Here is a 27,389-nt window from a genome sequence, read left to right as displayed (position 1 = left end):
GAGACCTACAAAATATTAGGCAGGTGGTTTTAAGGTTATGGCTGAACGGTACAAACAGAGCCTTGTGAAATTATTCGCCATCCCACACCTTGGTGTTTTACTGGTTTTGTTGCATTGCAACCTTGAATTAAAAAGGAGTTTTTGGGGGTTTGTACCCTTTGATTTACACAACATGCCTACCACTTTGAAGGTCCAAAATATTTTTTACTGTGACACAAACAATAGTTAAGACAAAAAACAGAGATCCTTAACGTGTATAAATATTCACCCCCAGAATGTCAATACTTTGTGTAGCCACCTTTTGCTGCAATAACAGATGCAAGGCTCTTGGGGTATGTTTCCATTCGTTTTGCACATCTAGACACTGGGATTTTTGCCCATTCTTCCAGGAAAAACGGTTTCAAGTTAGATGGGCTGTGTTGGAGTACAGAAGTCTACACGTCGTGTCACAGATTCTCGATTAGATTAAGATCTGGGATTTAACTAACATTACAAGACATGATCGATCATGCGATAATAAAATGTTTATGTCTCTCTCATTTCAAGCATCTCATCGGTTAGGACAGTCCCTTTCGATAGGATTGGTTATATTTTGCCTTGACATTCTTTTTTCCCTGGGATTGTGTGCAGCTGTCATGAATGCGATCCCAGAACCAGTCATGGTGTAGGTCGTTGTGATTTTTAGACTACCGGTGTCAATATGGGGGGGGGGGTGGTCTTATAAAGTTGCTTGTAATAGATGTCCGCACAGTATGTGAATGGAGCGGTTGGGCGCAGCTGGTGACATCACTGAGCAGTGTCTATCAGCCTGATCCATTCTGAAGAATTCTGATCCAGAAGAAGAGTTGTAGTAGTACGGAGAAGAAGCAAGTATTTATTTTTTAGCCCCCACCACTGCTTAATATGCCCCACAGGGGAAACTATAATGACTGCTTTAATATTACACAACATCAAGTATATGTAGGGGACCCTTTACTCTTATATAGTAGATTCTGTGTAATAAACAACACATTTTAAAGTGAATACACTTTTACAGAAAGAAGAGGATCTTGACGTATACTCACCAGTCTCAAGCTGTTTCCTGTTAACAATTATCTTTAGGTGACTTTCTTCTAGTCCATATTGTTGCGCAATTCTAAAAGCAAAGGTAAAAATAAGCACATTTGGGTCAAAACTCCCTTCTTGAAATGACAACATTACAAATGTGAGATATAACTGGAGGGTGAATCACTGGGTTTACGAAGCTAAATGTGACACTTTCTTGTTGGTCATGTACGGACTGCACAAAGCACAATCTTTCAGGATCAGGAGAGATGTTAATCATGCAGAGCAGTGAGTGATGGCATTGCCGCCGACCACATCTCCACATGGACTGATCAAACTTCCATGGTATAAAATGACAGTAAAAGGGATTGAATAATCGTAGTTTCTGATCCTGGCCATTAGTTCCCTCCTGCTGATACAGTAAAGCAGATCTGCCAGCTCTCTATGCTACCCCATCTGAGCGGAGTATAAATGCTGCCAGGATTCAGAGAGAGAGAGAGAGGATGATTTCACACGAGCGTATTTATCATAAATATTACATCCGTTGTGACGTGTATTACCAACATTAACCAACACGCCACTGTAAAAGTAGCCAAACCTGTGAGTCCTGCTTTCCACCTCCAGACAGTGATGGACAGCTTTCCTTGTATGAGTTTCCATCCAGGGCGGGCGGGGGAAGCAGGATTTACTGGCTTTTTCGATTACTCCAGGCAGAATTTAAATAGCTTTTTACCTGAAAAAACTATGAAATAGAAAACTCTATATTCCCCAGCTCAGCGATTCCCCTTGTATAATATACTACTCTCAGGGTCTAATCATTGTAGAATGAAAACTTCTGCAACTTTCTAATGAAAGAAAATTGGTCAGATTGTGTTAAAGGCTAAATTTATAATAAAACCGAGAACTAATTAAACATGGACCGACTTATCCCAAATATTCATTGTAAAGATTATGATGAACCACAGTCAGATTCTCTTTAGGTTTATGGACATTTTTCTGTGTGGTGCAAAAGATGTGTCATATTACTGAAGAATACTTACTGGCATTTCAACTCCTTCCCCGTGATATTCAGGGAAATCTCCATGAAATTTCTGGAGCCCTTGAAAATACAACACAGAACAGTTTAAGGGGCTTTCCAACTCAATCATATTTAAATGCTGTACAATAAAAAGTTAGGAGATCTATCTATCTATTTCATATCTATCCATGCATCTATCTATCTCTCATATCTATCTAATATCTATCTCTCATATCTATCTACCTATCTCATATCTATCCATCTCTCTCATATCTATCCATCTCTCTCATATCTATCCATCTCTCTCATATCTATCCATCCATCTATCTATCTCTCATATCTATCTAATATCTATCTATCTATCCATCTCTCTCATATCTATCCACCTCTCTCATATCTATCCATCTCTCTCATATCTATCCATCTCTCTCATATCTATCCATCTCTCTCATATCTATCCATCCATCTATCTATCTCTCATATCTATCTAATATCTATCTATCCATCTCTCTCATATCTATCCATCTCTCTCATATCTATCCATCTCTCTCATATCCATCCAGCTATCTCATATCCATCCAGCTATCTCATATCCATCCATCTATTTATCTATCTATCCTCCAGAAGTAAAGAGCTTTAGACATGACTCATCTAGTGATACTGTATAAATAAATAGTGGTCTCACAAAGACCTTGTTCTCACTAGCATTTGAGTTTGTTTATTTGATTTATATTTTGTTAATAAATTAATCTTTGAATGGATCTGATTTATTTCTATGGGATTCAAACGGGAAAGAAGAAAAAAAAAAGCATCTGTTTCCCAATGCCACCAGCTGGCCATATATTCTGATACAAAGCAGTGGCCAAAGCATATTTAGAAACCTATAATACATCACTAGATTTAGGAGACTCACCTTATTAGTATTTTCTTTAATTTCATGTTATAAATGGAGATTTGCTCAGGCTTTATTGCTTCTATATTGTCGTGCAAACAGATCTAATTTTATGTTGGGAGCATTGAGGATTTGCTCGTATGCTGCTCAGATTGTGATTGAATATACGGTTGACAATTGTTCCCTTGGCTGCTGGGGTATAGTAGTAGTGTAGGTAATTAATACTTTACCACTGACGGGAAATTCTTAGGATAGGCCATTAATGTGATCTGTGGAGGACCGATCCCTGGGAGCCCCACTGATCCAGAGAATAGAGAAGTTGTGCGCCCGCTGGTGCTCAATGATAAAACCTGCAAATCCCCTTTAAACGATTCCTTAATAAATTGTGAAAAATCCTCAGACCAGGCCTCAACGTGTTGGTGGTGCACTAGTGGAAATAATATTAACTCTTCTTGCATTGGGTTTCTCTCCAAATCAATTTCATGTAGTGTTATTTTCTGTAATGACGGCTTTACAAGCCTTTAACTATTCAGATCGCAGAGATTTATGGGAAACTAAAAGTATAATACATGAAGTAATGTGAAACATTATAGTTTTTGTAAAGAAGGAAAGAAAAATAAGAGGATTCCCTTGTATGTTTGCATTATTTACAGCTCCGAGCACATGAATAAACAATCTGGAAAGCAGATTATGTGAATCGCATTTACACATGAGACTTCTACATTTCAGTGTGGACAAACAACCGGTCGTTGGAAAGAAAGAAAAAATAAAATAAAAATCGAGGCAGAGGATCTGATGGATATTTTGTGGCCGAGACGCTCGTGCCAGTGTTCGCTCTTCACCTCACGGTAGACAGCCATGCCTATTATAAATGTGACTATGAACAACACTTACAGATCGCGCCACCGATAAAAGATGATTTTTACAATTAAGATCAATAAACATTTTAATATTTATCTTCACTATTTACACTGTCCAATTATCATTACAATTGTTTGGAAAGGTATACATTTGTCTCTTGTCACATATTTGACATAAAGTCGTTTTTCCCCTCTGGACAGAAATATTCGGCATAACTAAGAGTAGATTGTATATTATGTAATCTTAAATTCTCATTAAAAGGGTCCAAATTCCTAATGCACTAATATAAATGTGTAGCTTCACTAGGCCAAACCACGTATAGGAGCCACAAACACGCTGTAGGACCAGGTGTGCATTGCAACCGGGAATCTACAAGTCTGGCCTTACGGGTCACCGTATATACAGGCTTATTTGCCACAGTTTTGTTATACACACTCAGCCTTGAATTATCTAGTTATCAGATAATGTGCCCCAGACTTCCTCCGTTGGCACAGCAGCTCCCACATGTACTTCCTAAGTATTCATTTCAGCCCCCACTTCCCTAGTAGTTGTAGCAGCCCACCCACTAGTCATAGCAGACCCCACCTTCTTAGTGATCACAGAAGGGTGTGCAACATGTGAACTCAACCGAAGTCTTTCCCCCTCCCAGTAGTCAAGGTTTCCACCCAGCCCAACTTTCAGTAGCGTTAGCAATGTCCCCCCCAGAGCACCTCCCCTCCTACTAGTCACAGCGAGGATTGTCCCCCAAACACTGGCAGTATATACACTTATTGTAAGTGCTGCAAAATTGAATTTTTTCCATAACAATCGTTCAGGGATTTCCTAGTCACGGTCTGTAAATCTGTACGCATTAGAGCTCATTCAGACTAGCGTAAAACTCGTCCGCGTGCTGTGCGTGGAAATCACTCACAGCACACGGACCCAATAACGAAATCACTTCTTACTTTATTAAGTTTGCGTGGTAAGAAAACTTGTAATGATGCCAACCCCTTTGTTTTAAATGATTCATTTCCAATGCCGCGTTGAATTGCAGAGCACCGGATTTCTTCCAAAGCACTGGCTATATCTTCTGTGCTGTATTTTAGCTTTTCACAATATTTCTGAGCCAGCTCCTGAAAAGGTAACACAGAGAATGTGAAGTAGTACATGGAAAAATGCAAAGACCGAAGATGCAAAATGTCTTTAAGGCCCCCTTGCACACAAGACAGAAATTCTGCAAATTCTCTGGGCAGAATTAAGTGCATCAAATCCGCAGCGTGTGGGCATACTGGTTTGCACAGCGCAGATTTTTAAGCCAAATCCAGGGACAGAACCTAAACAGGATAAAGGAAGGCCTTATATCTGCTCTTCTGAATCCAATTCTGTTTTTGTCTTAAAACATGTATGCAAAATCTGTAGCAAATCTGCACTGCGTAACCAAGTCCATAGGGTACCCAGACACGTAGCGTATTTATTGCAGATTTTCTGCAGCGAATTCGCCGTGTTTCTGCAGCAAAGTCTGCATGCGATACATGCAGATTTTTGTGTGGATTTCACCCCTTCTAGACTGAAAAGGGTGACGTACGCTGGGAGCATTGGCAACAGAAAGAGCATGCTGCAGAGCTTAAAGAACTGCAGCACGCGATGATTTCCATGTGGAAAATTTGGATGAGATTTGTTCCAAGGGACCGGGACTGTATTCCGCTGTAGATTTACTATGCTTAAATCCACACAAAGTCTGCAGAATTTCCATCTCATGTGCAGGGGGCCTAAATCAGCAACAATGGACCTGACAGGTGTCAGATTATCAAATATTCTGGATTATTGAACAATCAAGTATATACAACCCTAACTCCAAATTGCACACAATGCGTTTTACGTGCGAATTTTCGTGCGGTAAATATGCAGCGTAATAAAAGTACCAGCAAAGTAAATTACATTTCAAGAAATCTCATCTACACATTGCAGAATGTTTCTGCACATAAATTGATCTGCGGTGCGTATTTTAAAAATCTGCAGCATGTCAATTTATCTTGCGTTTCCTCTTGCGAATTGTATCTGACTTGTTATAAAAAAACCGCACCAAAATCCGCAGCATAAGGGCTTGTCCACACGTAACCGAATTGCTGCGTATTTTCCGTCCGGGATTGCGGTCGGAAAATATGCAGCAGAATACAGTAGCAGCAAAGTGGGTGAGAATTAAATCTCATCCACACGCTGCGTAAAATACCAAGCACAAATTCACCTGCAGTGCGTATTTTTCGTACCGCAGCATGTCAATTCCTGCTGCGGAAAATGGACTGAATTGCTGCGTTTTTCAGAGGAGATTTCACCGTCTCCCAGCTTTGAGAAAAACGCCGCAAAATCCACACCATTTTCTGAAGTAAAAACTGCAGGAAATGGTGCGGTTTTTCCGCAGCAAAATGTCTGCTGGTGCACCGAATTCAGCATCAAAATGTAAAAACCGCACCTAAAAACGCATTAAAAATGCACTATTAGGGCTTGTCCACACACAATGGAATTGCTGCAGAAAAGCTCTGCAGCAATTCCGTTGAAAGTAGCAGACTTTCCGCTGCGGAAAAACCACACCATTTCCTGCGGTTTTTACTGCAGAAAATGGTGCGTATTTTGCTGCTTTTTTCACAATGCTGGGAGATGGTGACATCTCCCCCGAAAAATGCAGCAATTCAGTTCTCTTTCCGCAGCATGAATTGACATGCTGCGGTCCGAAAAATACGCACCGCGAGTCAATTTCGGCTGAGAGTTTTTATGTGGCGTGTGGATGAAATTTTATTCACTACTGCATTCTGTTGCGTTTTTTCCGTCCGCAATTCGGACGGAAAAAACGCATCAATTTTGCAACGTGTGGACGAGCCCTTAGGTGCGAATTTTACCTGTGAACTACCAGATTTTTTGCACCAAATTCCGCAACGTGTGCATGTAGCCTTAGGCTTTCCTGGAATCTCATTCACTATGCTGGTACTCTATTACGCTGAGGATTTACCACACGTAAATCCAAGCGGCAGAACCGCACGTAATACACATTGTTTGCATTGAGCCTAAGGGTATGTTCACACGCAAACTCAAAAACGTCTGAAAATACGGAGCTGTTTTCAAGGAAAAATAGCTCCTGATTTTTAGAAGTTTTTTAAGCCACTTGCGATTTTCGCTGCGTTTTTTACGGCCGTTTTCTATAGAGTCAATTAAAAACGGCTCCAAAAACGTCCCAAGAAGTGACCTGCACTTTTTTTACGCGCCCGTTTTTCAAAACGGTCACGTTACAAAAACGGCCTGTTGGAACAGAACGCCATTTTTCCCATTGAAATCAATGGGCAGATGTTTGGAGGCGTTCTGCTTCCGATTCTTCGGCCGTTTACGCCCCGAAAAACGGCCGTGTGAACATACCCTAAGGCCTCATTCACACGGCAGGGTTTCCCAGCCGGGTGCCGGCCGTTCATAAATCGGCAGGCACCCGGCTGCATTAGGAATAATAGACCCCTAATGGGGCTATTCACACGACCGATTTTTTGACGGCCGGGAAAACCGGGCATCAAAAAATAGGACATGCTCTATCTTCGGCCGGGTACCCGGCCCCCATAGAAGTCTATGGGGCCGGGTAATACACGGCCATTACCGGAATGTGTCCTGAGTGATGGCCGGGTTTTCCGGCGCTTGCGCTCTATCTCCTCCTCCTCACAGCGCAGAGTGCATGTGAGGAGGAGTTGATGGCATTCGGACGAATGGCTGTACGCTACACTGTGTGGCAGGGCCGGGGTGTACAGCAGGTGGAAGGGAGCGCTGCGCTGGCTCCCTTCCCCTGCTTGTTTTAAATGCGCCCTGGCCCGGCGACACCTTCGATGGCGCCGCTAGCAGCTTCTGCTGCTGCTACTACTGTAGCGACGCCACTATAGCAGAGCAGGGAGGTATCTCTCCGCTCTGCTATGTGCTAGCCGCACTTTAGCTCCTTAAAGGAGCGGAATCCCCTTGGATTCCCCTTCAGGAGTTGCCGCTGATGTCACTGTCCAGATCTGCCCGGCCCGGCACGGATGCAAAACTTTATGCAAACCGGCCGGGCAAAATGGACGATTTTACCGGCCGACACTCGGGCTCGGGAACGACCCGGTCGTGTGAATCCCGCCTAAGGGTAGAGGATGTTCAGACAGAAAGCCCTGATTATCTATCCAAGCTCAAATGTTGACATTATATTACAGTTCTCTGCTTTAAAGGGGTTATCCGGGATTTCAAAATGGATAACTTAACAATTTTTGATTCCTGGATAACCCCTTTAAACAAGAGCCGAATTATGAGACTTTCTGGATTAATGCATGCCAGATTATTTCACACGTTGTGTAAATACTGCAGATTTTCTGCAACAGAAATAGTTGCGGAAAATCCGCAGCATAATACAGTAGCAGCAGCGTGGATAAGATAGAACAAATCTCATCCGCATGCTACGTAAATACGGAGCGAGAAAAATGCTCAGAAATTGACATGCGGTGCAGAATTTTATTCCGCAGCACGTCATTTCTATTTGCGTTAATGCTTATTTTTTCAGGTTTTTCCCATTGAACTTAATGGGGATGTAAAACCCGCAACAAATAACAGTTGTTGCGTTTTTTTTTGCGGCAGGCTTGCAGCGATTCCGCCGCTAAAAACGCAGCTCAGAAAATAAAAAAAACCTATACTTACCCAGAAGTTTATGTTTCTTTCTCCAGGCTGGCCACCTGAGATGATGTTTCATCCCATGTGACCGCTGCAGCCAATCACAGGCTGTAGCGGCGGTCACATGGGCTAAAACATCAACCCAGGAGGCCGGCCTGGATGAACCGCCATCTCAGGAGGCCAGCCTGCTAGCAGGCTGGTAAATGCTGCAGTTTTCCGCAGCGGACATTCCGGCAGAAAAACTGCACCACAGTTTGGTGCGGTTTTTCGCTCGGAATTCCCTGCGGCGCACAGGGCAAATACACTGCGTGCGGTTACGTAGCGTATCCCCCCCCCCCCCAGTGTGAACTAAAGGATTCAAATGTGTTGAATTTGTACAGCTGAAATGTTACGACTACAATGCACAAACACACGACTGAGCCTGTGACATGTACCCTCAGTCTATGGGACGTACTTTAAGCTCAGGACCGGCCTCCTGCTTTTCTGTGGTGTACGGGGTTTTCCAGAGTTGAACGCGATCCTCCCTTAGGTAATTCGTCAGCTGGGAAACCAGGAATTTTTTTTCTGCCATCCTAATAGAAACAGGTCAGCATATAAGAATCAAGGAAACAATGATTACAGCAGTTTTTTGCTTTAGGGGGAAAGGGGTGGGTTTTTGAAGTTTTAATGTTTTCTTTTTTTACATAAAATATCAACCAGTTTTTTTACTTTTATTAGTTCCCCTAGAGGACATTAACCAGCAATCCTTTGATCACTTGCATGATATACGGCAATACTACTGTATTGCAGTTTATCATGTTTTTTGCCGGCTAGAAGGGGCTCAATAGGAGCACAAACATGGCAGACCTGGGAGCCTTCAGCACCCCGCGATTACATCTGGGGGAAAGCGATGGGACGTCGCCCCCTCTTTCTAACGCCATAGATGCCGCTATTCACCGTGGCATCTAAAGGGATAAACGAGCAAAATCCCGCTCATTGCAGTGAAGTGTCGGCATACAGCTGACACCCGCTCAGTATGGAGCTTACCCCGGGAGCCCACTCCATACTTCCCCTTGCCGACTATGACGTAACCATACGTCAAATGTTGACAAGGGGATAATAACCACAGAAGGTTGAAGTTTTAGGGGTAGTTCACACAGCGTTTTTGTCTGGCAAAAAAAAAAAAAATCGGCCTCAAAATTCCTTCAGGAATTTTTGGGGCGCCGATTCCGACACAGTTGTGTAAACCACCCCTAACCAATTTAAATAGTAAATCATTGGCACAAGGAAATAAAGCGGTCCTCAAAATGGGTTCAAGCTCCGCAGAAGTTCCCATCAAGTTAAGCTCCGCCAAAGTGACTGTAAGCCATGCAGCCTGTCTCAACCGTGCCGCTACAGCTCACTGAGAGGCTACCCTCTACCACGCAGCCTGCCTGCCAATACATTTAGTGTGGGGATGCTCCAGTCACTTTGTTGTGACTCGGTCTGTGTCTCCGTGGCCGCTACTCCACTACCTGCACAGATCCCAATTTCCTTGGTCAAGTACATGCACGACGCAAACTATCTGTGCAACCAACGGAGAATGTGAGTCTGGGGGCCACACGACTCTCCCTCGACGGTAGATGTTGGCAGAAAGTAGGAACTAGTACACCCGGTTTCAACGTGTCTAGCAGCAGTTTATTCCCTTCCCCTATTCAAATAAACATGTGTGCCCAACCGGAGTTGGGAGAATAAATTGTCGACGAACGTTCATCCAACATTCATGGCCAGCTTTAGAAGCTAAACATCCTTGATAGTTTGATAGCAGCCTGTACAACCCCCAAGAGAATTCCAATATTTTTTTTTTACATTAAAAGCTACGTACACCTTTGTAAAAATTCTTTTTTTAAAACTAAATCAATGTCTTTGTATTTTTAAGTAAATGTTAAATGATTCTTTTTTTTACTTTTTATGATACAGCTTCTATGTACCCTGTATAATATAGATCACATCTTAGATGTGACTGATAATACCTGGATCCTTTGTGTCAGAGGCACAAGCCGAGCCGTCAGTTCAGGATACATACAAGCTGTATCATAAAAAGTAAAAAAAGATAAGTCATGGTAAAAGTTGCTTAAAATGACACAAGACGTGGATATAAATATATATAAAAAAAATGCTTACAGAGGTGTACACAGCCTATAATAAGTCCCCATAGAAGAACAAATCACGGTTGGAGACAGTCCCTTTCCTGGTACCCTCACCGTAGTCCTAACTCAAACAGGTACAGGTGCTCTTTATAGTACCAGGACTCTTCGAGACAAGTCGGGTATTTTTATAATCCAAGGGTGGATTTACATGGATAGATACTCTGCCCGGTAAACAAGCGCTGAAAGGCAATACCGCGCGTCGCTCATTTAGTTCCTTTTAAATGGAGCAATATTCAGAATATATGGGGACGAACAATCGTTCAGTGGCATTTGCCGCTGCATGGGGGCATGGTTTTGTGGCCGCGAGCGCCTTCCGACCCGTGTTCTTACCCTTACGCAGGGCAATGATCAGGCATGAACGTCCGTATGAGCGTGCGTTTGGCGGATCATTGGGCGTGAAGATATTAGCGTGCTGCTGACTAGCGCTAAAGGGTTTCAGGCACTTCTGAGATTACAAAGACCATCTACCATTAAGCAAAATGGTAAGAATCCCCTATATTTCTGCTATACAATACAGTGTACAATACTGTATAATTATTCTAACTTATATACTACAGCCTGCTATGTACACACAGCCAGTAACGCCATGGTTTCCTATAGACCGTCACATACAGTGCTCACCTCCCACAGCCGCCGCTCCGGTCACCTAACGTAAGACAGACTGTAGTAATGTTGTGTACACCGGAAGAAAACACAGTCACGCTTCAATGACCGCCCACATTCACCCGATCATCCAATCACTAAGCAGCTCTGATGAGGTGTACATGATAGAAGGGCACTGATTGGTTAAAGTTCAGGAAACTAGTAGTGTTGGTTAGGTTGTGGCCAGTCCTCTGTCGTGGGGAAAGTTTGGCTGCGCACCTTTGTCCTGCTGTAGAGATAGCGAGCGGATAATGTAACCACAACAATCAGCTGAGAAGCATCTAAGTGAGGTACTAGCCTACTGTGACCGCAGGGGGCGCCATTGTTATTGAAGTACTATGGGATACAGGAGCTTGTGCGGGGAAGAGAAAGCAGGAGACCTCTATAAGCTTTGTTCACACAGAGCAGTTTGGGTTCAGTTTTAAAGCGTTTTTAAAGTCCAATAGTTCTATAAGAAAAATGCAAGTACAAAATGACACTAAAAATGCATGTAGAAAAACACTGAAAAAAGGAGTGAAGGAGGCCTATGGGTGGATTCACACACATCGTTTTTGTGCGTTTTTTGTGGCTTTTTCAATGGTGTTTTTACCACTGCTTTTTTATGCAGTACTACGTGCAGCTAGATGTTACATTAAACTATAGTAAAGTACTAAATGCACTACACACAACTGTTTTAGTTTGTGGTGTTATTGAGACAATTTTGTGATCAGTGGCTTTTTTTAGGCGTTTTTCCCCATAGGCTTCTCTATAGGACTTCAAAAACGGCAGAAAAAAAGCATGTACAAAATGACATCACATAAAAATACGCCACCAAAAACACCTTAAACGTATCTTAGGCTATAAAATATGGAGCTGTTTTCAAGGGAAAACAGCCCCTGATTTTCAGCCATTTTTAAGCATCAAGCGTTTTTGAGGTGTTTTTTGTGCCCATTTTTGTAGCTGTTTTTCTATTGACACAATGAAAAACGTCTCCAAAAAGGTCTCAGGAAGTGACGTGCACTTCTTTTTACGTGGCGTTTATTATGTTTCGTTTTTTCAACCTGCTGCGTAAATGCCCCTTCGGAACGAAACACAGTTTTTCTCATTCAAATCAATGGACTGATGTTTGGAGGTGTTCAGCTTTAATTTTTTCCAGACATTTTTTGGGGCGTTCACGACCCGAAAAATGGCTGAAAAAAAAGCAGTGTGAACATACCCTTATAATTAAAACTGCTGGCGTTTTTAGAAGAGTTTTTTTATGCAGTTTAACGCAATAAGTGTTCTGTGTGTGGAGGAGGCCTAAAGGTTATTTATGTTAGTGCAGGTTTGAAGATAAAATCTTTGGACTTTTTGTCCCTTGGCATGCAAAGACTCCCCATAAATTCTACATGATTAATAATATGGGTCATGTAGGTCATTCTATATTTCCCTCTGTAGAAGCAGCTGCGTACAGTCATAGTACTACCCTACAGCCACCACTAGGGGGAGATCACTGCTGTTGGAGTTCAATACTTGCTGTATAAATCTACAGTACATGAAGGTTAGGGCTGATAGTAAAAAAATTAATTATGAATCCCCCCCCCCCCCCCGTTTCTGCCTATTTTTCCTATGTACGACCTACAAAGTGAAGTAAAATCAGCTGTAATTTGAATCAATAAGGCTGGGTTCACACTGCGTTTTTGCTGCGTTTTTGTTTTTGGTTGATGAACTCCCATTGAGAGACATGGGGGTTTATCTACCAAAACAAAAAAAACCTCATGTAAAATATGTAACAAAAATGCATCATGTAAACCCAGGTTCAGAAAGAAAATGACCCTAAAAAATACATTCAAAAGAATTAAGGTAAATCAATAGACAATTGACACATTGGGCCACACGACAGTATTTAGATCAGTATTTGTAACCAAAACCAGGAGTTGAGCATACAAGGAAAGTACAGTGAAAATATTTGCACCTCGTCAATGTTTTGGTTAACAAACACTGATGCAAAATACTGACGTGTGATCTTGGCTGTACATGGATTTCAGCAAAAGAGTGGAAGTATATGAAAATCTTCCAATATAAGAAAAGGCACAGAACAGGCATAGTCATTCTCCCCTATCTCCTACTGGTAGTGTGTCCTGTATATCACTTGTTTCCAGCCAGTTGTTAGGCTGGGTTCACACGACCTATTTTGAGACGTAAACGAGGCGTAATATGCCTCGTTTTATGTCTGAAAATAGGGCTACAATACGTCGGCAAACATCTGCCCATTCATTTGAATGGGTTTGCCGACGTACTGTGCAGACAACCGGTCATTTACGCGTCGTCGTTTGACAGCTGTCAAACGACGACGCGTAAAAATACAGCCTCGTCAAAAGAAGTGCAGGACATTTCTTTCAGACGTAATTTGAGCCGTTCTTCATTGAACTCAATGAAGCACAGCTCAAAATTTACGGCTGTCAGAGAAGCCTCGCAAAATGTGAGGAGGAGCATTTACGTCTGAAACGAGGCAGCTGTTTTCTCCTGAAAACAGTCTGTCTTTTCAGACGTAAAATCCTGCTACCGTGTGCACATACCCTAAGGCTGTATTCACACGAGCATGTTCGGTCTGTAAAGGACGGAACGTATTTCGGCCGCAAGTCCCGGACCGAACACACTGCAGGGAGCCGGGCTCCTAGCATCATACTTATGTACGACGCTAGGAGTCCCTGCCTCTCCGTGGAACTACTGTCCCGTACTGAAAACATGATTACAGTATGGGACAGTTGTCCCGCATCGAGGCAGGGACTCCTAGCGTCGTACATAAGTATGATGCTAGGAGCCCGGCTCCCTGCAGTGTGTTCGGTCCGGGATTTGCGGCCGAAATGCATTCCGTCCTTTACGGACCAAACATGCTCGTGTGAACCCAGCCTTATATTCATGAGCCAGACACAACTGATGACAAAGTTATGGAGACACTGCACATTGTGCACCGATCAGGCGTCCATAGCCAGACAGAAAAATGCTGCATGGAGCATCTTTCTGTCCGTCGCAGGGAGACGTCTTCATCACAAATGATGCATCAGATGCCAAAACTGCTCCCATGGGATAAGTCCTGGCATCAATTTCTCTCTTGCGTTTCTGTGCCACTCAGGAGGAAAACTATACGCCGGCCATATGCAAAGGGTCCTTACAGTCTGACATGACCTGCCTAGGTAGAGTCGTGTGTTAACCTTAAACCATACTATCCCCCACCCCCATTTAGTAACGACACATGACACCGAGGTTGGATGTGAAATGGCCACAGCAGCCGTTTATTAATTTCACAGTTTTATAAAAACAATTTAAATCCGAAACATTCGGATAACTAGTTAGGAATCCACCAGAGAATTCCTCCTAATAATTCACATGACCCAACATGGGTCAGAATCATAAATAACAATTAAACGTTAACATTAACCCGAGCAGAGGAAGTCCTTGAAGCCCCTTCAGATGTTCCTTTCAAGAACACACCGAATTAGCCATCTGCAAACCACTAATTACCTCCAGCCGTAAACCAGCTCGGAAGCACCGTTCACCTCTGCAGATGGCTCCAACCACTAGAAGTCCACTTCAAGGGGATAACACCCGATGAAGCCCTCAAGTGATATACCGACCACTAGAAGTCCACTTCAAAGGGATAACACCCGATGAAGCCTTCAAGTGACATACCTTCTACCAGAAGACCACTTCAAAGGGATAACACCCGATGAAGTCTTCAACCATGTACCTTTTTTGGGGGACGCATACCCCCGATGCGACCCCCCCACCATTTTGTACTGACTGGCCTCAAGGACTCCCCCCGCCAGCTGCCATGACAACAGAACCTACTCCGGAAAAAAGAAAAACATGTTAAATAAGCACACAAAATAAAACAAAACGCTCATAGGCAGACGTACATAAGACCTAAGGAGTAACAAAACAAGGGTGGGAGGGTGGGAGCTTTGCTTAATGTGTGTTACTCCTCCCGCTGCTTCCGGCTCAATGCCGAGAAACAGCGGGAAGCGCAGTAACGGCCCCCCCGCCCCCCTTAACTCCTCCCCGTCCCTCCTTCAGCTCCTTCAACTTTCCCTGACCTCGTAACATTAACCCTTTCCCTACCAGGACGGTCATGTTGGCTTCCCTTAAGCCTGCAGCTGCGTCCAGCCTCTTCTTGACCTGCCTAGGTAGAGTCGTGTGTTAACCTTAAACCATACTATCCCCCACCCCCATTTAGTAACGACACATGACACCGAGGTTGGATGTGAAATGGCCACAGCAGCCGTTTATTAATTTCACAGTTTTATAAAAACAATTTAAATCCGAAACATTCGGATAACTAGTTAGGAATCCACCAGAGAATTCCTCCTAATAATTCACATGACCCAACATGGGTCAGAATCATAAATAACAATTAAACGTTAACATTAACCCGAGCAGAGGAAGTCCTTGAAGCCCCTTCAGATGTTCCTTTCAAGAACACACCGAATTAGCCATCTGCAAACCACTAATTACCTCCAGCCGTAAACCAGCTCGGAAGCACCGTTCACCTCTGCAGATGGCTCCAACCACTAGAAGTCCACTTCAAGGGGATAACACCCGATGAAGCCCTCAAGTGATATACCGACCACTAGAAGTCCACTTCAAAGGGATAACACCCGATGAAGCCTTCAAGTGACATACCTTCTACCAGAAGACCACTTCAAAGGGATAACACCCGATGAAGTCTTCAACCATGTACCTTTTTTGGGGGACGCATACCCCCGATGCGACCCCCCCACCATTTTGTACTGACTGGCCTCAAGGACTCCCCCCGCCACCGCGAAACAGGCCTTGACCACCTTAAGCCTGTGAGTTCCTCCACACCACCACCGCCCTTTCTATGCCTTCTGCTATAGCCAAGCTCCAAATATCAATGCCAACCTCGGTCAGATGAACCCCGTCACTCCTCCAGAAATTCCCCAATCCTGACTCCAAATCCCTATGCCTCACGCAAATGCCCCCGTTCTTTGCCACAAAACGGGACACCGCCCGGTTAACTTTTATCCGAGCCTTATTGACTCTCTCCACCGATCTAGCTAACCGCCAATGCTTCTGTAAAGGATCTGCCAGGCACTGCTTCGGGGTTAACTCCCAGAATTAATCAGTCAACACCTGAGTGTACATCCCTGAGACAGACACCAGCTTCCTCCACTCAGGCTGGCAGGCTTAGGAGTGGGAGAGCCTATCGCAACCTGGCCAGACTCAGCTAGCTCCCGCCCTCGGTCTATTTAAGCCTGCTCTTCCTGTCCATCTGTGCTTGTGAATTCTTTCCTTGAGGTTTCCTGGCCCAGCTACAGCTCCTGCTACTTTTTGATCCTGCTCCATACAGACCCCGGCTTACCGACTACTCTTCTGCTTTTCGCTTTGTACCTCGCACTCTCCTGGCTTGACTCGGCTCGTTCACTACTCTGTTGCTCACGGTGTTTCCGCGAGCAACTGCCCATTTCCCTTGCTTGTATTCCCTTGTTTGTTTGTCGTGTTTGTCATGCACTTACTGAGCGCAGGGACCGCCGCCCAGTTGTACCCCGTCGCCTAGGGCGGGTCGTTGCAAGTAGGCAGGGACTACAAATTCACAAGCCGTATACCTAGTCTACCCTGGTCCCTGACACCATTATGGAACCCCGTGAAACCCTGGCTCAGCAAATGCAGGGTCTCTCCCTACAGGTCCAGGCCCTGGCTCAGAGGGTCAACCAGCCTGATGCTACCTTGGTAGTTCCCCTCACCGCACCCCTTGAACCCCACCTCAAGTTGCCCGACCGGTTCTCAGGTGACCGGAGGGCTTTTCTCTCCTTTCGGGAGAGTTGTAGGCTTTACTTTCGCTTAAAGCCTCACTCCTCAGGTTCTGAGAGCCAGCGGGTGGGTATAATTATGTCCCGGCTCCAGGAAGGGCCCCAAGAGTGGGCCTTCTCCTTGGCTCCTGGCGCCCCTGAACTTTCCTCCGTTGATTGTTTCTTTTCTGCCCTCGGACTTATTTATGACGAGACTGACAGAACTGCCTTTGCCGAGAGTCAGCTGGTGACCTTACGTCAGGGTAAGAGACCTGTTGAGGAGTATTGCTCTGACTTTAGGAAGTGGTGCGTAGCTTCTCGGTGGAATGACCCTGCCTTAAGGTGCCAGTTTAGGTTGGGTCTGTCGAATGCCCTGAAAGACCTGCTAGTTAGTTATCCCTCTTCTGACTCCTTAGACCAGGTTATGGCTTTAGTGGTACGACTTGACCGACGTCTCAGGGAACGACAACGTGAACGTTTATGTGTTTTTTCCTCCGACTCCCCCATGATGCCTCCCGAAGTCCCGTTGCTTCGTTTCTCCCCTAAAGACTCAGAAATACCTATGCAACTCGGGGCCTCCGTGTCCCCTCAACAACGTAGAGAATTCCGCAGGAAGAATGGTCTCTGCTTCTACTGTGGGGATGTCAAGCATCAAGTAAACAACTGTCCCAAGCGTAAGAATGCTGTCAGAGAGCTCCCGCGTCTAAGTGATCATCGGGGAGGTCACTTGGGCGCACAGGTATTTCCCGTAAATATGAAACGTACTAAGATATTGCTTCCCTTTCAGGTCTCTTTTGGTGGTAGGTCTGCTACCGGCAGTGCCTTCGTGGATTCAGGGTCCTCTACTAATATCATGTCTGTGGAATTTGCTATGTCTCTCGCTATGCCTCTGATTGATTTGCCTAAACCTGTTCCGGTAGTGGGTATCGACTCCACTCCTCTTGCTAATGGTTATTTTACACAGCATACCCCTGTTTTTGAACTCCTTGTTGGCTCCATGCATTTGGAGCAATGCTCTGTACTATTGATGCAGGGATTATCGTACGATTTGGTTCTAGGTCTTCCCTGGTTGCAGTTGCATAATCCTACGTTTGACTGGAATACTGGGGAGCTAACCAAATGGGGTAATGAATGTTGTACGTCATGTTTTTCTGTTAATTCTATTTCTCCCCCTAAGGAGGTGAATACGCTACCCGAGTTTGTTCAGGACTTCGCTGATGTTTTCTCTAAAGAGGCCTCCGAAGTATTACCGCCTCATAGAGAATACGATTGCGCTATCGAATTGGTACCAGGAGCTAAGCTTCCTAAGGGTAGGATATTTAACCTTTCTTGTCCCGAACGTGAAGCCATGAGGGAGTATATCCAGGAATCCCTGGCCAAGGGTTACATTCGTCCCTCTTCTTCTCCGGTAGGTGCTGGCTTCTTCTTCGTAGGGAAGAAGGATGGGGGTCTTAGGCCATGCATTGACTACCGTGGCCTGAATAAGGTCACGGTAAGGAACCAGTATCCCCTTCCTTTGATTCCTGATCTCTTTAATCAGGTTCAGGGGGCCCAATGGTTCTCTAAATTGGACCTACGGGGGGCGTATAACCTTATTCGCATCAAAGAGGGGGATGAGTGGAAGACTGCGTTTAACACGCCCGAAGGCCATTTCGAATACCTCGTCATGCCCTTTGGGTTGTGCAATGCCCCTGCGGTCTTCCAGAACTTCATAAATGAGATTTTGAGAAATTACCTGGGGATATTTCTTGTAGTGTACCTTGATGACATATTGGTGTTTTCCAGGGACTGGTCCTCCCACATAGAGCATGTCAGGAAAGTGCTCCAGGTCCTTCGAGAAAACAAACTGTTTGCCAAAATCGAAAAATGTGTATTTGGGGTACAGGAGATACCATTTTTAGGTCAAATCCTCACTCCTCATGATTTCCGCATGGACCCTGCCAAGGTTCAGGCTGTGGCTGAATGGGTCCAACCTGCCTCCCTGAAAGCGCTACAGTGTTTTTTGGGGTTCGCTAACTATTACAGGAGATTTATTGCTAACTTCTCGGTCGTCGCTAAGCCTCTTACGGACCTCACTCGCAAGGGTGCTGATGTCCTCCATTGGCCCCCTGAGGCCGTCCAGGCTTTTGAGACCCTCAAGAAGTGCTTTATCTCGGCCCCCGTGCTGGTTCAGCCCAACCAAAGGGAGCCATTTATTGTGGAGGTTGACGCGTCCGAGGTGGGAGTGGGGGCCGTCTTGTCCCAGGGTACCAGCTCCCTCACCCATCTCCGCCCCTGTGCTTACTTTTCTAGGAAGTTTTCGCCCACGGAGTGTAACTATGATATTGGCAACCGCGAACTTTTAGCCATTAAATGGGCATTTGAAGAGTGGCGCCACTTCCTGGAGGGGGCTAGGCACCAGGTAACGGTCCTTACCGACCACAAGAATCTGGTTTTCCTAGAATCTGCCCGGAGGCTAAACCCGAGACAAGCTCGATGGGCGTTGTTTTTTACCAGATTCAATTTTTTGGTTACCTATAGGGCCGGGTCTAAAAATATTAAGGCGGATGCACTGTCGCGTAGCTTCATGGCCAGCCCTCCTTCGGAGGAAGATCCTGTTTGTATTTTGCCTCCAGGTATAGTCATTTCCTCTATCGAGTCCGATTTAGTCTCTGAAATTGCTGCTGATCAAGGTTCAGCTCCTGGGAACCTTCCTGAGAACAAGCTGTTTGTTCCCCTGCAATTCCGGCTAAGGGTACTTAGGGAAAATCACGACTCCGCACTATCTGGCCATCCAGGCATCCTGGGTACCAAACACCTCATTACCAGAAATTATTGGTGGCCTGGTTTGCCTAAAGACGTTAAGGCCTACGTCGCCGCCTGTGAGGTTTGTGCCAGGTCCAAGACTCCCAGGTCCCGACCAGCGGGCTTACTGCGTTCGTTGCCCATTCCCCAGAGACCTTGGACACATATCTCCATGGATTTTATCACCGATTTGCCTCCATCCCAAGGCAAGTCGGTGGTGTGGGTGGTGGTAGACCGCTTCAGTAAAATGTGCCACTTTGTGCCCCTCAAGAAACTACCCAACGCCAAGACGTTGGCTACCTTGTTTATCAAACACATCCTGCGTCTCCATGGGGTCCCCGTCAATATTGTTTCTGACAGAGGGGTACAATTTGTTTCATTGTTTTGGAGAGCCTTCTGTAATAAGTTGGGGATTGATCTGTCCTTCTCCTCTGCTTTCCATCCCGAAACCAATGGCCAAACGGAGAGGACTAATCAGTCTCTAGAACAATACTTAAGATGTTTTGTCTCTGACTGTCAATTTGATTGGGTTTCTTTCATTCCCCTCGCCGAATTTTCCCTTAATAACCGGGTCAGTAACTCGTCAGGGGTCTCTCCCTTTTTCTGTAATTTTGGGTTTAATCCACGGTTCTCCTCCGTTTCACCTGGTTGTTCCAACAATCCCGAGGTGGAGGTCGTTCATCGGGATCTGTGCACAGTCTGGGCCCAGGTTCAGAAGAACCTAGAGGCGTCCCAGAGCATACAGAAGGCTCAGGCCGATAGAAGACGTTCTGCTAACCCCCTGTTTGTGGTCGGGGATCTGGTGTGGTTGTCATCCAGGAACTTGCGTCTCAAGGTTCCGTCCAAAAAGTTTGCTCCCCGGTTTATTGGGCCGTATAAGGTCATTGAGGTCCTCAGTCCTGTCTCTTTCCGGCTGGAGTTACCCCCGTCTTTTCGTATACACAACGTGTTTCATGCCTCCCTCCTGAAACGCTGCTCCCCGTCCTTGGCCCCCTCGAGGAAACCTCCTGTTCCCGTCCTCACCCCTGAGGGGGTGGAATATGAGGTGGCCAGGATCGTGGACAGCAAGATGGTCCAAGGCTCCCTCCAGTACCTGGTCCATTGGAGAGGATACGGGCCCGAGGAGAGGACTTGGGTACCCGCCCGGGATGTTCACGCTGGGGTATTGGTCAGGAGGTTCCACCTGCGTTTCCCCAGTAAGCCAGGTCCACTTAGAAAGGGTCCGGTGGCCCCTCATAAAAGGGGGGGTACTGTAAAGGATCTGCCAGGCACTGCTTCGGGGTTAACTCCCAGAATTAATCAGTCAACACCTGAGTGTACATCCCTGAGACAGACACCAGCTTCCTCCACTCAGGCTGGCAGGCTTAGGAGTGGGAGAGCCTATCGCAACCTGGCCAGACTCAGCTAGCTCCCGCCCTCGGTCTATTTAAGCCTGCTCTTCCTGTCCATCTGTGCTTGTGAATTCTTTCCTTGAGGTTTCCTGGCCCAGCTACAGCTCCTGCTACTTTTTGATCCTGCTCCATACAGACCCCGGCTTACCGACTACTCTTCTGCTTTTCGCTTTGTACCTCGCACTCTCCTGGCTTGACTCGGCTCGTTCACTACTCTGTTGCTCACGGTGTTTCCGCGAGCAACTGCCCATTTCCCTTGCTTGTATTCCCTTGTTTGTTTGTCGTGTTTGTCATGCACTTACTGAGCGCAGGGACCGCCGCCCAGTTGTACCCCGTCGCCTAGGGCGGGTCGTTGCAAGTAGGCAGGGACAGAGTGGCGGGTAGATTAGGGCTCACTTGTCCGTTTCCCTACCCCCCCCACCATTACAGCTTCCTTGGGACTATGTCCGACCACACTACCACCAACTTGGGATAAGATACCCACAAACACAACAAATCATGTTTGATATCCCGCACCAACTCACGAAAAGGGCGGACTCCTAAGTCATTCCCACCCACGTGCAACACTAAAACCTCCGGAACCCTATCAAGCCGCACATATGTCTGGAATTCCGCCAACACCCTGTTCCACGACATACCTCTAAACCCCAGCCAATGCACAACCGCATCCTGTCGCGGAATGCGCAACTGGCGACCATCCGGGCGGACGTCCGCCCTCAAAGCCCCCCAGTGCATGTACGAATGACCCATCAACCACACCAGACAAGGAGGCGAATCTGAAACGGAAAACACAGTTAGGCACCACCATATAACATTTGCAAGCATAAACAACAAAATTACAACATATGGGGGCGGACATAGGACTTAAACCTTTTAGACTCCCAACGACCAATACGCCTCACCCCCTCATCATCCAACCCCCAGCGCCCTGCTTCCGTTGCTGCGCCAATCCGGAAGGAATGAGATGAATATGAGCCTGCTGCAACCCCAACCGCCGTCAAACATTTTTTAAAAACAGCTCCAAACTGAAACCTGGACAAGAACGACCCGTCCACATGACGTAACAAAGGCAAATCTGGAGACCCCCTGTTTTTTGTAAAACCCCGCATGCACTCTACTGGGCACATGACCGACCCCGGGAGAGCGAACAAAACTATCAGTTTTCCCTTCCCTAATTGGTCAGTTTTTGATCTACGCAACCATACCTCCAACCGATCTGCAAAAAGGCTCACCTCCCCAGATCTCAGCCCCCCTGCCTGTTTAGTACTTGGCGACACCAACTCACCTACTCTAAATGCTCCGAAGAACGCCAACGAGAAAGCCAACCGAAACAAATCCATTTCATCTGAAGAACGACATACCGATGCCAATGAACCGCCCAACAAGCCCAGCAAAGCAAACGACACCGGCCTTCTACTATCCGCCTCCACCCTACCTCTGCGCAACCCCTTCAAAGCCTGCGATACCAGAAATTCCTTCGATACATCCCGCAAGCCCCGCAACTTAAGCCCAAACGCCACCGCGGATATAAACCGGTTCACCTTCGCTACTGAAAACCCCCCCTCCCAGGCATCCCCTAACCAATACAAAAGTGCCACCAACCTGTCTCTATCCGTATTGACATCACCCAACTCTCTTACCCACTCCTCCCACTGCCTCCAACAAGCAGCATAAGCCCTCCACGTCGTGCGCGCCAAAGACCTTTGTAACAGCTGCTCTACGGGACCGATACCAGATCCCATAGATGATCCGGACACGCCAAACCGAGACGTTCCGCTCCCGGGGCCAATTCCCGAAACCGGTCCCACTGCGAGCGAGAAAGAGCATCAGCAACACAATTCCGTACACCCGGGACATGCACCGCCACCACCCACGCGTTCAGCGACAAACACACCAACACTAAATGTCGCAACAATTGAACTACCGGAGGAGAGGACGCCGTGATGTTATTAATGGCAAGCACCACCCCCATGTTGTCGCAGTAAAAACGGACCTTCTTATCCCTGAGCCTGTCCCCCCAAATGGTAGCCGCCACCACGATGGGAAACAGCTCGAGCAGGGCCAGATTCCGCGTCAATCCACTGGACACCCAGCTAGCCGGCCATTGACCTGCGCACCACGGACCTCCCCCGTAAGCTCCAAAGCCACCCGCCCCAGCCGCATCCGTGAAAATATTCAGATCACTCGTATCCTGCGCTGGGGCCATCCATAGCGAGCGACCATTGTACTGGCCCAAGAAGTCATCCCAAACCTGAAGATCAGCTCGGTGCTCCTCCTTGAGCCTCACAAAATGATGCGGCGCCCGCACTCCCGCCGTTGCCGCCGCCAACCTTCTACCAAACACCCTCCCCATCGGCATAATCCGGCAGGCGAAATTCAACTTCCCCAGCAGCGACTGAAGCTCCCTCAGCGACATTTTCTTCCTTCTACAAGCCCGTCGCACCTCCAGCCTCAAAGCACCCAACTTATCCGCCGGGAGCCGACACTCCATCGCCACCGAGTCAATTTCGATTCCCAAGAAAGAAATCGTCGCTACCGGGCCCTCCGTTTTTTCCGGCGCCAAAGGGATCCCAAAATCCCTCGCCACCTTCTGCAGGGCATGAAGCAAGTTACCGCAAACCGGCGAACCCCCCGGGCCAACGCACAAAAAATCATCTAAGTAATGGATCAACGAATCGACCCCGGATACTCCCCTCGTTACCCACTCCACGAAGCTACTAAACGCCTCGAAGTATGCACAAGAAAGAGAACACCCCATCGGAAGGCACCGATCCACGTAAAAGGCCCCATTCCAAAAACAACCCAACAGCCGTTGGCTTTCTGGATGGACCGGCAACAACCTGAACGCCGCCTCGATGTCGGTTTTTGCTAGCAGCGCCCCCGGACCCGCAGCCCGCACTAACCCCACCGCCTTATCGAATGAGGTATAAACTACGGAACACAACTCGTGATCAATCCCGTCATTTACCGACGAACCTTTGGGATACGATAAATGTTGAATCAAACGAAACTTTCCGGGCTCGCGTTTAGGGACAATACCCAAAGGGGACACAACTAAATCTTTTACCGGCGACTCCACAAATGGCCCCGACATGCGCCCCAACGAAACTTCTTTTAACAACTTTTCCGACACGACTTCCGCATGCAAGTAAGCCGATTTTAAATTCCTCCGCGTAACCGGAACCTCATAAGGAGGCGGAGGAATAACAAAACCAACACTAAACCCTTCATAAAGCAACTTAGCTGCCGCCCTATCCGGATACTCATTTAGATAAGGGGCCATCCTTTCCACCCTCACCGGCGACACCCCCTTGACCAGCCCCGTGCTGGTTCCCGGACCTCTTTTTCCGCAGACATTTTGCCGCCCCGTGTGATGCACCATTACACTCGGAGCACACGTGCTTGAACTTGCACGTGGCCCCAAACTTGCACTGGCCTTCATTGAATTGCCAGCAAAACCCCGCCTTTCCCCCGCCGCTTGGTCCACTCTGACTAGTCTGGCCTCCCTGGCCACCGCTCCCGGGAAAGGGCTGCCTAACCGGAGCCGTAACCCGTAACCAGAGAGCAATATCCTTCTGGTCCCACCGAATCGCCGGCCGAACCGCCTTCCGCTGACGGAATTGCTCATCATATCGCAGCCACGCCTGACCCCCATACGCCCTATGAGCCTCCCCAATAGCATCAAAATAACAAAATAACGCCGAACAATTTTCCGGCGCCTTTTCCCCTATCACACTAGCCAATATGGCGAACGCCTGCGACCAATTAACGAACGTCTGCGGGATAAGCCTATACCGCCGCCGTTCCTCCTCGTCCTTTTTACTCTCATCCCGCTTGCTCTTATCCAAATTGAATTTAGCCAGCGGCAAGAGAGAAAAAATTTCAACGTATTCATCTTTCCAGATCCGATCACGCACCTCCTGCTTTAAATGCGCCCCCAACGGACCCTCAAAACAAACATACACCTCCCCCCGAGCACGATCGTCCATGCGCACTCGATCGCCGTCCTTCTGTGCCTCAGTCTGCACCGACACCGCGACCGCCTCTTTAACCGCCACCACAGGACGCGCCTGCAACGATCCCACGTCCCTGGGGCCTTCCCAAACTACCGCAGGGGACACTTCCGTTACAACCGGCGCCGCGGCCCTATCAAGGCGCCCCACCAGCTCCCGTAAGCAACCCACTAAATCTGCCAAACCCGCTCCGTCGCGTCCGCCCGCGCCACTACCGGCCCCCGATGCTATGCTAGCAGCCCCCCCGCCGACACCCGACATAAAAATCGCTGGATAAGACAATAATGGAGTTATACACTCACCGGGCTGCACAGGCGCTGTGTTCCCGTCAGCCGGACCATCCTGACCTCGACGATAGACGTCCAGTTCACCTTCCTCCAGTTCTTCTCTCGCCGACGACTGTCCCTCCCAACGACATCCTCGGAAAGGGGATGAGGACGCGCTGACCGATGGGCCGGCAACCTGCCGCCCGACCGCCGGGACCCAGACTTCCGACCGGACCTGTTGCCTCGACGTCGCTGCAGATCTAGTCGTCCGTCTAGACGATCCTGACGAAGCCTGCCCCCTGGCCGGAACATCACCATGCGGGGCGGCCGTACCTTGCTCTCGACATCTTCCATCTGATGGGGGAGGGGTGACAGGGAGCCCGGCCTGCGACTCCCTGCTTACCGCCGGACCCCGTCGCGGCCTGGGATTCCTGCCAGGACGCAGGGCCTGGGAAGGGGCGGTCCTCCCAGCTGCCTGGCCTGCAGCGTCCGGGATCGGGCTCCCTCTGCGACGCCGTGTCCGCGGGACTACCTCCGGACTAAGGCGCTCTGGAGGTCGGGACCGCCGAGAGGGACGGGTCGACACAGCCTGCATCGCCGTCACCCCTGCCACCGCTCTCTGCCTGCCCAGCGCAGGAGCGGTTGTTGCCGACTCCCCCCCCGCCGCCATAGCCATGCTCGTAGGGGGGCCGGGGGAGGGGAGCCTGTCCCTTACAACAGACCCCGAACGCCGTGCCCGACGTGGCGAAACGGCGTCCGGGATCCGCGTTAATGCAGCCACGGTCTCCTCCAGCCATCCGGGACCGTGGTGCACAGCAGCGGCGCGCAGCCGCTCTAAAATCAAGGCCTCTGCCATTACTAAAAAACCGGGCAACGGGGAGCTTTGCTTAATGTGTGTTACTCCTCCCGCTGCTTCCGGCTCAATGCCGAGAAACAGCGGGAAGCGCAGTAACGGCCCCCCCGCCCCCCTTAACTCCTCCCCGTCCCTCCTTCAGCTCCTTCAACTTTCCCTGACCTCGTAACATTAACCCTTTCCCTACCAGGACGGTCATGTCGGCTTCCCTTAAGCCTGCAGCTGCGTCCAGCCTCTTCTTTACTACTTGCCTGCCGTTGAACTTTCCTGGTTGCCTGACTAAAGCCTTAGGGCTTATTCAGACGAACGTATAATACGTCCGTGCTACGCGCGTGATTTTCACGCGCTTCGCACGGACCTATGTTAGTCAATGGGGCCGTTCAGACAGTCCGTGATTTTCACGCAGCGTATGTCCGCTGCGTAAAAATCACGACATATCCTATATTTGCCTGTTTTTCGCGCATCACGCACCCATTGAAGTCAATGGGTGCGTGCAAATTGCACTCGGCACGCGGACGCACTTCCGTGTGCCGCGCATGATGCGCGCTTCAGTAGTCAAAACTATGAATGACAACAGAAAAGCACCACGTGCGTTTCTGTTTGTAAACAGAAAACCAGAGTGTCATCATGATGCCGGCTGCGCGAAAATCACGCAGCCACGCATCATATGCTGATGACACACGGACCTTTTGCACGCGCAAGACGCACAGGCTCGTTTGAATCCACCCTTATTCACACGAGCGTATTTCACGTCTGGTGTTAAAACAACGGACGTCACATGGACCTATGCAATTCTTAGGGGTCCATTCAGACATTAAGTGTTTTTCATGCAGTGTGTGTCCACTGCGTGAAACTCACTGCATGTCCTATACTTGTGCGTTTTTTTCGTATCACGCACCCATTAAAATCAATGGGTGCGTGAAAAAAATGGACAGCACATGGACGTCATCCGTGTGCTGTTCGTGTTTTTCACGCACTATTTGCTAAAGAAATGATGAGGAAAAAATAAAACACCTTCAGTTTTTTTTGCTGACGTAAAAAAAGCGTG

The 27,389-nt window shown here is 47.6% G+C and overlaps 2 protein-coding genes across 5 annotated transcripts in view; one reads left to right on the top strand and one right to left on the bottom strand.

The window, feature by feature from the left end:
* NUB1 (negative regulator of ubiquitin like proteins 1) overlaps positions 1-11,315 on the bottom strand; it is a 47,152-nt gene extending 35,837 nt beyond the window's left edge. Inside the window, exons 1-6 of one of the 2 annotated variants that reach the window (XM_075827347.1) lie at positions 11,246-11,291; positions 10,448-10,503; positions 8,911-9,028; positions 4,760-4,927; positions 2,085-2,143; positions 1,065-1,135 (exon numbers count right to left, since the gene is read on the bottom strand). In XM_075827347.1, the coding sequence (XP_075683462.1) occupies positions 1,065-1,135; positions 2,085-2,143; positions 4,760-4,927; positions 8,911-9,027 (415 nt within the window). In that variant the 5' untranslated portion in view covers position 9,028; positions 10,448-10,503; positions 11,246-11,291. Of the gene's footprint in view, positions 1-1,064; positions 1,136-2,084; positions 2,144-4,759; positions 4,928-8,910; positions 9,029-10,447; positions 10,504-11,245 lie in introns of both variants that reach the window. The other variant, XM_075827346.1, reaches the window with a different exon arrangement.
* Positions 11,316-11,448: 133 nt separating this feature from the next.
* The window catches only part of XYLB (xylulokinase), a 205,515-nt gene continuing 189,574 nt past the window's right edge, over positions 11,449-27,389 (top strand). For all 3 annotated transcript variants that reach the window (XM_075827349.1, XM_075827348.1, XM_075827352.1), the window contains exon 1: positions 11,449-11,556. The gene's annotated coding sequence lies outside the window, so the exon portion shown is untranslated. The remainder of the gene's footprint in view (positions 11,557-27,389) is intronic.

This window comes from Rhinoderma darwinii, chromosome 5 (genome assembly GCF_050947455.1).
Source record: "Rhinoderma darwinii isolate aRhiDar2 chromosome 5, aRhiDar2.hap1, whole genome shotgun sequence".
NCBI classification, from domain to species: Eukaryota; Metazoa; Chordata; class Amphibia; order Anura; family Rhinodermatidae; genus Rhinoderma; species Rhinoderma darwinii.
Note: the sequence above shows the minus strand (reverse complement) of the source record. Positions and strands in the feature narration are given on the sequence as shown.